We start from the raw sequence: 11,401 nt of genomic DNA, 5'->3' as shown, positions 1-11,401 counted from the left end.
AAAGGTCGGTCCTTTCAGTGATGAAGCTGGTGTTTTGAGGAATCAAGAGGGCCACTTGCGCAATGAGCAGGGCCAAAAGATTGATGCTGAAGGCAATGTGATTGCCGAACCTATTGTCAACGAGCAGGCTGTCATGAACCAGCAAGCTGGTGTTGTTGATGATCCGGATCTAGGTGTCGATCGACACCAACCAGGTGGCATCGATCGACACCCACCTACAGACGTGCGTGGAGCTGCCAACCCCGTACAGAACCCAGTTCAACGACAGAAGCACAACCGGGATCTGATCAGGACCATTGCTGACTACAATCGGGCTGATCTGGTGTATGAGAACCGGTCTGCTATTGTTCCTCCCCCTTTCCAGAGGAACGATTTTGAGTTGAAACCTGCGTACTTTCAACTAGTTGGGCAGAGACCTTTCTCTGCTTTGCCCAATGAGAAGCCCTTGGACCACATTGAGCATTTTGAGGATCTGGTGACTAGCATCAATGCTAATGGGGTGACTGAGGACTACATCTTCTGCAAACTCTTCCCTTACTCACTTGCAGGAGAAGCATCTCAGTGGTTGAAACAGCTGCCCAGCTGGATCATTGACAAGCTGGCGTGATGTCAAGGTGGTCTTCCTCAACTACTTCTATGATGATGCAATGTCAGATGAGTTGAGAATCAAGCTGTCTTCTTTCAAGCAAAGACCAGATGAAGCTTTCAAAGCAGCTTGGGTGAGATTCAAGGCTTACCAAAGGGACTGTCCACACCATGGTTTCTCAAGAGTTCAATTGCTAAGTATCTTCTTCAGAGGGTGTGACTGGGAGTATCAGTTGGCTTTAGATGCTGCAAGTCATGGGAATTTCAAGACAAGAATGTTAGAAGATGCTGAATTGTTGATTGAGAACTTAGCTGCCAGCAATAGTACTAAGAGAGCAGATGCTGAAAGGAAGAGAGTACATGGAGGATATGATTCAAACCAGTTAGCTTCTGTTAATGCTAAGCTGGATTCAGTGCATAATCTCTTTGTGGGTAAGAAATCTGTTCACTTTGCTGCTGAAGTTGAGACATATGAGCCAGAACCTGATCAAGGAAATCATGAGGAAGAAGAGGTGAACTATGTCTATGGGAATCAGGGGCAGAGGTTTGGAAATCAGCAAGGTAGTAGGCCTTACAGTGGAAACAGCCAGCGCAGCAACTTTCAGGGCAACTCTTCTGGTTTCACACCCAAACCTGAATATCAGAAGCAGCAACAAAACAGTGGATTCACAGGACTTATGGCAACAATTCATATCAATCCCTACCTCCTAAGTCAGCTGAAACTAGTAAGATGGAAGCTATGCTTGAGCAGCTTTTGCAAGGTCAAGAGCAAATGACAGTGACTTTCAATGGGAAGCTAGATAATGTCTACACTGATCTTAATGGGAAGTTTGAAGCTTTGCACATCCATGTCAAGAAGCTGGAAAGTCAGGTTGCACAGACTGCTGGGTCTATAAAAAGGCAAGAAGGTTATCTCCCTTCAAGAACTGAATCAAATCCTAAACATTCTTGCAATGCAGTGACTTTGAAAAGTGGCAAACAAATCCATCCTATACCCCAGAAGAATCAAACTGATGATCTACAGGAGTTGATTGATATAGACGACGAAGAGGATGTTTCTGCCGAGCCAGTATCGACCGACACACATGGGCATCGGTCGGCACCCAAACCATGCGAAGTTTCGGACAAAATCCCAGAACAAAGCGTCGATCAACACCAACCAGATGGCATCGATCAACGCCAACCACGGACAGAAACTCTGAATGCGAAATCTTCCACTCCAGTTGCATAAAGAGTTTACACACCTAAGGTTCCATTCCCCAAGAATCCAAGGAAGTCTAAACAAGAGCTAGATGATGCTAAGTGCAAAGCCATGATGGATAAGATTATTCTTGAGTTGCCTTTGGTTGATGCTGTTAAGACTTCTCCAATGCTTAGGAGATATGTCAAGAGGATGGTAACCAAGGATTTTAATGCTGAGCAAGGAGTTATGATGATATCAGCCCAAGTCAGTGCCATCATTCAGAACAAGATCCCAGAAAAACTTCCTGATCCAGGGAGCTTTGTTCTTGATTATACTATCTTCACTGACAGATTTGATAGATCTTTGTGTGATCTTGGTTCTAGCGTCAACCTTATGCCAAGATCAGTAGCACTCAGCCTGGGAATGACAGACTTCCAGCCTACTAAGCTCACTCTCATCCTTGCTGACCGATCTGTTCGTATTCCAGATGGTGTTCTTGAAGATGTTCCAATTAAGATTGGTGAATGCTTGATACCTACTGATTTTGTGGTGTTAAAGTAGGAACCCAAGGACTCTCCTATTCTGGGAAGATCATTCTTAGCTACTGCTGGAGCTATAATTGATGTCAAGTAGGGTCAGATTGGTCTCAACATTGGTGATTTACAAATATGCTTTGACATGGAGAAACTGGTTAAGAGGCCAACCATTGATGGCCAGACATTCTATGTAGACACATTGTCTAATCTGGCTGAAGAAATGTTCCAGAAGCTGCATTCTGAGGATCCATTAGAGAGAGCATTGGTTGCTTCTGCTGAAGAAGCTGAACATCTAGATGACATTGCTGCTGGGTATGTCAAACTGCTTGATGCTAATGAACAAGTGAAGAAGCTGGTTGCACAAGAGGAATTGGTTAGTACTTCTTCACAAGCTGCAAAGGTTTCTGATTGGAGTCATGAAAAAGCTCAAAAGCTTGATCTCAAGCCACTTCCTACAGGTTTAAGGTATGCATTTCTAGGTGAGAACTCTTTTTATCCTGTTATTGTTAGTGCTTCCTTAAACAATGCAGAGCTCACTTTACTGCTAAGCAAGCTGCGCAAGTTTCGCAAGGCTCTTGGCTATTCTCTTGATGATATTGCAGGAATCTCTCCAGACTTGTGTATGCATCAAATTCATCTTGAGGAGGGAGCTAAGACATCCATTAAGCACCAGAGGAGGCTGAATCCAAATCTGCAAGATGTTGTCAAGAAGGAGATCATGAAGCTGCTGAATGTTGGGATCATCTATCCAATATCTGACAGCAATTGGGTTAGTCTGGTACATGTTGTTCCTAAGAAGGGTGAAGTCACAGTGGTGAAGAATGACAAGAATGAGCTGATCCCTACAAGGACAATTACTGGTCATCGGATGTGCATAGACTACAGGAAGCTGAATGTTGCAACAAGGAAAGATCACTTCCCACTTCCTTTCATTGACCAGATGTTGGAGAGGTTAGCTAATCAACCATACTACTGCTTTTTGGATGGTTACTCAGGCTTTTTCCAGATTCCTATTCATCCTGATGACCAAGAGAAGACCACCTTCACTTGTCCCTATGGTACCTTTGCTTACCGCAGAATGCCTTTTGGTCTCTCTAATGCTCCTGCAACATTTCAGAGATGCATGATGTCAATCTTCACTGATATGATTGAAGATTATATGGAGGTGTTCATGGATGATTTTTCAGTTTATGGATCTTCATTCAAAAGCTGTTTAGACAACCTCTGTAAGATGCTAGCAAGGTGTGAAGAGAAGCATTTGGTGCTTAACTGAGAAAAATGTCATTTTATGGTTAGAGATGGCATAGTGCTTGGCCACATGGTTTCAGAAGCTGGAATAGAAGTTGACCGCGCTAAGATAGAGGTGATGACAAGTCTTCAACTACCAGAGAATGTGAAGGCAGTGAGGAGCTTTCTTGGACATGTAGGGTTCTATTGACGTTTTATCAAGGATTTCAGCAAGATAGCAAGATCACTTTCTGCTTTGTTGTGCAAAGATGTCAAGTTTGAATTCACTGATGAATGTTGCATAGCCTTTGAGAGGATTAAGCAGGAGCTTGTGAGTGCACCTGTTGTTCAGCCACCAGATTGGGATCTTCCATTTGAAGTAATGTGTGATGCTAGTGACTTTGCAGTGGGAGCAGTGCTGGGACAAAGAAAAGATAAGAAACTTCATGCAATCTACTATGCAAGCAGGACACTTGATGAGGCACAAAGAAATTATGCAACAACAGAGAAGGAGTTGTTGGCTGTGGTTTTTGCTTTTGAGAAGTTTAGATCTTATCTGGTTGGTTCAAAAGTAATTTTTCATACTAATCATGCTGCATTAAGGTACTTGATGCAGAAGAAGGATGCTAAGCCTAGACTTTTGAGATGGATTCTTCTTCTACAAGAGTTTGACATTGAAGTGAGGGATAAGAAGGGGATAGAGAATGGTGTTTCTGATCACTTGTCCAGGATTAGGATTGATGATGATGTCCCAATTCGTGATTGTCTACCTGAAGAGCATGTTTATTTTGTTGATACTGGGTTTCGGAATGAAGAATCAAAGGTTTTGTCTTCGGATGCGTATGGTGTCGATCGACACCAACTAGGTGGCATCGATCGACACCCTTTGTTTCCCAAAACGGATTGGTCAAATGATGGAGACTTAGCTGCTGTGGCTAGCTCCAATCAACCCTGGTATGCTGATATTGCCAATTATCTTGCTGCAAAGGTGGAACCAGACAAATTCACATGCTATCATAAGAAGAGGTTCTTGAGAGAGCTAAGGAGATATTATTGGGATGAGCCTTATTTGTATAAGCATTGCAGTGATGGTGCTTACAGAAGATGTCTAGCGGAGACAGAAGTTCCTGATGTTCTTTTTCACTGTCATGGATCAGATTATGCTGGACACTTTGCTACTTTCAAGACAGTGTCTAAGGTTCTACAAACTGGGTTTTGGTGGCCAACAATGTTCAAGGATGCTAATGAGTTTGTCTCTAGATGTAATGCTTGTCATTGGAAAGGTCAGATTAGTAAGAGGCATGAGATGCCACAAAACTTTATCCTTGAGGTTGAAGTTTGTGTTGTTGGGGCATTGACTTTATGGGACCATTCCCTTCCTCTTACAAGAATCAATACATCTTAGTGGCTGTTGATTATGTCTCCAAGTGGGTTGAAGCAATTGCAAGTCCAACGAATGATTCTGCTGTGGTTCTTAAGCTGTTTAAGACCATTATCTTTCCACGGTTTGGAGTTCCTAGAATAGTCATCAGTGATGGAGGAAAGCACTTTATCAATAAAGTATGGTCTTCAACATAGAGTGGCCAGTTCATATCATCCTCAAACTAGTGGACAAGTTGAGGTTTCCAACAGGCAGATTAAGGAGATCCTAGAGAAAACGGTGGGTGTTACAAGGAAAGATTGGGCTATGAAGCTTGATGATGCACTTTGGGCATATAGAACTGCTTATAAAACACCACTTGGCACTACACCTTTTCATCTGCTTTATGGGAAAGCATGTCATCTACCAGTGGAGTTGGAGCACAAAGCAGCCTGGGCAGTTAAGTTGATGAATTTTGATGCCAAGACAGCTTCAGAGAGAAGGTTAGTGCAGTTTAATGAGTTGGATGAGCTGAGATTTCATGCATTTGAGAATTCCAAGCTGTACAAGGAGAGGACCAAGGCTTATCATGATAAGAAGATCATCTCCAGACCCTTTGAGCCTAATGACCAGGTTCTCCTTTACAATTCTCGCTTGAAGCTGTTTCCTGGAAAGCTGCGTTCCCGCTGGTCTGGTCCTTTTACTGTTCAAGAAGTCAGACCATATGGAGCTATTGCGCTGTTGAACTCCAAAGGAGAAAAATTCACTGTCACTGGCCAAAGGGTGAAACACTATTGGGCAAAAGCTGAGATACCAGATGGACACATTGTGCGTTTGGATGATGCACCCTCTGCCTAATCCGCTGCCAAGTCAAGCTAATGACTTAAAACAAGCGTTGAATGGGAGGCAACCCACTGGTAAAAATTAATTATTTTGAATTTTTGCTTTTTAGGATCACTAACATATTAATTTTTGGTTTTGAGTTTTTATTGTTTCAGGAAAATAGAAAAAAATAAATAAAAAGAGAAAAAGTTACGGATACCATTGATCAAAGCTAGCATCGACCGATACCATTTATATGGGCATCGGTCGACGCTACTATGGACCAGAGACGAGAAAACGGGCCATCGGGTTTGATTTTGCTGGGTTTCAATCGAGTGGGCTTGTGATCGAAAATGGGCCGGGTCAGACAGAAGGAGTATCGATCGATGCTGCCTTGGATGGGCATCGGTCAATACCACTCAAACCCGAGAAAGGACGATTAAAATCGCTAGACTTCGTCTTCTTCCTCCATTCAACCCAAAATCGATTAAACCCTAGAATCCTCATAACTCTCTCGCTACAGCTCCGTTTTGAGTGATTCAAAGCTCTAATCCACTAGATTTTCTCTCCTCTACCTGGATCTAGTGTCAATTTCGTGTTTTGGAGTGCTGGCATCGAACAAGAGGACTCGAACCAACGACGGCGAAGCTTCTTCTTCAACTCGGCCACCTCGTCAATCCGGCCGCCGTCCGCCTCCGCCAACTCCGGCGAGCCTTCCCCAGCCTCCACGACGTTCGATGACGGTCCCCACCACCTTTCCTGACTCCTCTCTTCCATCTCCCATTCCATCAAGGTTCCCATGGCCAAAAGAAGAAGGTCTACCAATTCCAACTGAGAGAGAATGGACTAAACACAAGCTTCCTGAGCTTAGCAAGCCTGAATTCATCAATAGGCCAGTGGGTGTTTGGGGAGATTATGAGACAATGCTCTACAATGCATGGTTGGGAGTTGAGATTAAGCCTACAAGGTTTGTTGATTTTGTTATTCTTCATAGGTTGGAAATTCATGATGAGGTCTTGGATTTGCTTGATAGGATGGGTTTAGGAACCGTTTGTACTAGGCAGTATGATTTGTATCCGGATTTAGTGCGACAGTTCATGGCATATGTTAGGGTCACTTATGAGAATGAGCAGGCACCAATGGCAAGAGCCGGTGAATTGCATTTCTTCATCAACGGAATGCCTTATAGTATCACTTTTGCTCATATTTGTGATGTATTTCGTTGGGTCCGTTTTTATCAGAATGTTGCTTTGCCCAAGCATTATAAGGATCTCTCTCCTTTGTGGTCCTACATAGGACTTGGTGTGTATAATTCCAAGAAGATGCTTCAATCAGAGGTCCGCCATCCTGTACTCCGGTATGTTCTTAGAGCTGTTGCTACCACTTTTCAGTGTAAGATGGAGCCTAATAAGATGAGAGCAGCAGAGCTTTATTTTCTGAACATTGGAGTTCGCGCCATGGTCCCTTCTTTGGCTTCTGTTGAGCCTTGCGACCCTCAGTGCCTCAACCTTGGGGCTATTTTCGCACATTACTTGGTTGAGCTTTAGACCAAGCCATTTCTGGGTATTGGAGCTAAGAAAGAGGCTGTGGGGAGCCTTATTACTGCTATCCTTCAGTTCAAGAAGATTCCTACTGATGGTTATAGTGTTGTCACTAAGAGACAGCTTATGGATGAGCAGTATTTGAGGAGTGCACATTGGCTGAAACCGGGTTTGTTGTGGAGGTTTGTTGATGACACAGGAGAGCACTTTGTCCGCTTTCCACGACCTGATCTTACCACCATTGGTAGAGATCCTGAGCAGTTGCGTTTTCGCCCTTCACCAGATGATTATGTTGCTTATGCTCCTTCCCGTCGCCATCGCGCTTCGCAGACTACTATTGATGCTGCAGCTGCTACTAACCCTGCTGGGGGTTTTGAGACTGGTTCTTCTTCTGGGACTGCGGCATTTGAGTTTCCACAGCCACTACAGGATCCTGCTACTATGGACCAGGGAGCTCATCAGACTTATGTGGTTTCTGCTTTGCGTGCCATCTGGAATAGCATGGCTCGACTTTCTCAGTGTGGCTGCATTCGTCCTACCAGGCGTACTAGGCGCAGGTCCCCTTCGCCATCTTCACCATCTGCTGATCCTGTTTCTGATGAGGATGCTGAGGATGCTCACGATACTGATGATGATGGTGATGATGATGTTTCTGCTACATTTTAGCTTTTGATCATGGTTTTTCTTTATCTTTTTCCCTTTTTTAGGATTGAGTCATTTTTATTCTTGCTTTGAGTCAGTTTGTGTTTGAAAGTTGTTTGAACTTATGAACTATCTATCTATCATGTTGCTTTTAACCCGTGTTTGTGTTTGAGTGCTTCTTAACAGAATTAACATCAAAGGATTGATCCAACAACACATGAACACAACTAACTGCAACTAACAAGGAGATTCAGCCAAAATTCACCATTCGCCGAAGGTGTCAATCGATGCTGCTTTGAATGGCATCGGTCAACGCCGGTTGGATAACCCGAGAATCTGTTCAATTTTTCTTTCAATTTTTCAACACAATTTTTGTTTCTTGACTTTTCCCTTGCTTGATAACACTGGGGACAGTGTTGTTTTAAGTCTGGGGGAGGTTAGTACTAAATACTTACTTGGTTTTTGTGTCTTGTGTCAAAACCGTATTTTTGTTTTTATTGAGTCAAATTTTTCAAAAATTTATGTTGAATTATGATCTCTAGCTATTGGTTCTTGTTCTTTGGCTAAAACTCTAATGATTCTTGACTAAGCTTGACCTCAGAACTGAAGTGTGGAAAGACTATGAGCTGTATCAACAATCCTAAAAGCCCTTATTCAAAGGATATCTAGTTCAACCAATGCTATCTCAACTTTTATCATGATTTTAACCGGACTTAATCTCTTACTTTGGGGTTGGAAATCAGTTGACTAGACTTCTTCTTCGGGCCATACAAGGCAGTGCAATTTTTCAAAGTATGTCTCCCCTCTCTCTTCCCTTCAGTGCTTAGAAAAAAAAAGAGAAAAATCAGAAGAAAAAAGAGAGAATAAAAGATGAGATGATTTTGATCAGTTTAGAGAGGTAGGTAAATTACCAGTGACCTCATTATTCTACTCTTGAGTCAAATGATCACACAAAGCTTGGAAGCGAGGGGTAGGTAAATTACCGATGACTCCGGTATTCGCTTACACCTTTGATTAGAAAAAAATAATAAGAAAAAAAAATGGAAGTGAGAAAAGGGAGAGGAAAGGAGATGTAAGAAGAACTCACTTGGCCTGAAGAGAGTTCATATGCCACTATTTGAATACCACAAGGTAAGAACTCACTTGTACTTGCTTTAATTTATGTAATGAGATGGCAATGGTGAGACTAGAGATTCTAGAGGATTGTGGGATTTGAGTAAGGAATGTTGATGCTTTTCAATTGACAAAGTATATGAAGTAAGTTCTTGAGAGTCAAGGCGATGAAGAGTGCGAAGATCAGTTACCAGCAGTTGAGTGAATTCTATGTTTTCAAACCTCTTTCACAGGTCTAAGTTTCTGTTTTGCTTGAGGGCAAGAAAAAGCTAAGTCTGGGGGAGTTGATATATCATGGTTTTTACGGTTTTTAACCATGATATAAGTGTGTTTTTTTGAGTCTTTTGATTTGTTTCTAGGTTATTTTTGAGTCTTTACAGGTTATCTAGGAATTTTGCACGGATGGAGCAATATGGAACAATTTGGATTATTTTGGAGCATTTTACTGAAGGAAATCAAGTTGGAGTCGGATCAGAGTCAGAGCATCGATCGACACCACCTAAAAGGACATCGATCGACACTCATGTTTACCCGACGAGAGAATAAGAAATTGGAAGTTTTACAAATTTGCCCAAAGTCTTCTACAATTGCAACATAAACCCCTGGGCGTATTTTAGGATGTATATATATTGTTTTTGGGTTTTAGAAACCCTTAAGTTATCTTCTAGCAGTTTTTGAGAGAAAGGATATTGAGAGCTTTTGGGAAAGATAGATCTGAGATTCTTTGTAGAGAGAAGATTTCTTGAACTCCCTCTTTACTTTTAATATCTATTGCATGTTATTCAGAATTATGATTTGTGCTTTATTTAACATGTCTGAGTAATTTGCCTGTTAGGTTTAGGGTTTTTATGATTTATTAGATCTGAGATTTTTAGGGTTCTTAATCTTTTAATGATCTTCATCCTTGGTTGTTCTTCACAATAATTCTTGATTGATCACCTAGAATTGTTATCTTAGGGAAATAAATTGAGATGAGAATATAATTGTTTTCCTGAATAAACCATTGATGAGCAGAATTATTTCTTACAAAGAGATTTGAATTATTAATTCTGTGAACTTATCTAAACTTGTTCTTAAAGCTGATTTATTACTTAGAATTTTACAAAGAGATTTGGATTTTCTGGTTTTAAATTTAGAATATAATTGCAGTGAGAACTAATTATTTTACCAAAAGTTTAGAGTTCTAGATCTGATCTTTATTGCTTGAACCTTAATTAATTTATCTGATTTGATATTTCATAATTTCCTGAGAAATTCCCTAGGCTTAACTCTTTTGATTTTCTGAATTTACAACACTTTCATTTAAATATTTGTATTGCTTTTATTTTAATTAAATTAACTTGTTTAGCGTAATAACAAAACTCTATAATCTATTGTGTTTGATCTTGAGTCTCTGTGGATTCGACCCCTAAGTACTGCAGTGATCTCTTGTTTGAGAGAGTAGCTCTAGGGATTAATTTGAGCCTATCACCCTCTCAAACAGCTCTTTTTCGAACTCCATTTGCATCTTCTCAAATTTCATCTTCTGGTCTTGCAATGCCTCTATTGTAAGCTTTTCCATCTCTTCTTTTAGTCTCTCAATTTGAACACCCAATGTTGCTACCTCGTCCAATAGTGCCTCATTGACCCATTTAAAAGTGTGGTTATCGTTCACAAGCTACATTATATCATACAAAACAATGAGAATTGATGAGAATCGGTCTCAAACAAAGCATAACATAGTACCTTCTTTCCGGCTGCTTCTCGACATCAAAAGTATCGCCGACAAGGATTAGGCTCGAATTTGGAATTCTTTGCCATGATTTGTTCCCCACACCAACATCTCTTAGGCACACCAACGACAAATCCTCTTTGTCATACATTTGATGAACCACTCGAAGCTCCATAAACATTGCTCATGGTTGCAGAGATAGAATTTTTTGCTTTTAGGGTTCTTTATTTTAGGATTTTGCTATTTGATTTGAGGAATTGGCGATTTTAATGGGGTTATAGTCATATTACCTCTGGTCGGGTTATAAACATCACTATGGTTTTAATTTTGGTTTTGTATTTGGTATGAACGGTTTTCTATCGGTTTACTCTTTAAACCGATAAGATCAAGATATATGGGTATATAGGTTGAAAATAATTTCAGGAAAGCCATCTGGGACGAGGATAAAGTTTGAGCTCTATCTGGTACGATATCATAGTTCTCATGGGGAAATAGGACGTTTTCCCTTTTCTTTTCTTTTAAAATTTCTTGTTTGACATATATTGAAAAGATGCTTAATTATTAAAATTGTAAACTATGATTTAGTTAGCTCCAAATTTTTTTATTTCTTGGAACTAAACTAATTTATTTTCCCTATTAACTAGATCTAAATATATTAAAAATGCTCTATTAGTAACATTT

The 11,401-nt window shown here is 40.9% G+C and overlaps 1 protein-coding gene and 1 pseudogene across 1 annotated transcript; one reads left to right on the top strand and one right to left on the bottom strand.

The window, feature by feature from the left end:
• Nucleotides 1–662: 662 nt before the first annotated feature.
• LOC147919657 (small nucleolar RNA R71) lies at nt 663–763 on the bottom strand (annotated as a pseudogene).
• Nucleotides 764–1,897: 1,134 nt separating this feature from the next.
• LOC147919656 (uncharacterized) lies at nt 1,898–2,401 on the top strand. Its single transcript, XM_087504040.1, has 2 exons — nt 1,898–2,272; nt 2,330–2,401. Exons 1-2 carry the CDS (start codon nt 1,898–1,900, stop codon nt 2,399–2,401), a joined length of 447 nt encoding a protein of 148 aa, XP_087360166.1.
• The last annotated feature ends 9,000 nt before the right edge of the window (nt 2,402–11,401 follow it).

Source organism: Camelina sativa, chromosome 20, assembly GCF_030686135.1.
Source record: "Camelina sativa cultivar CO46 ecotype springtype chromosome 20, ASM3068613v1".
Taxonomy (NCBI): Eukaryota; Viridiplantae; Streptophyta; class Magnoliopsida; order Brassicales; family Brassicaceae; genus Camelina; species Camelina sativa.
This window is presented reverse-complemented; position numbering and strand designations above follow the sequence as displayed.

Bases quoted from the DNA above. Each gene is read 5' to 3' on its own strand.
- LOC147919656 (XM_087504040.1), top strand. From the start codon at position 1,898: ATGATGGATAAGATTATTCTTGAGTTGCCTTTGGTTGATGCTGTTAAG. The intron at 2,273-2,329 runs GTTCCAATTAAG...GTGTTAAAGTAG, and splicing joins CAGATGGTGTTCTTGAAGAT to GAACCCAAGGACTCTCCTAT.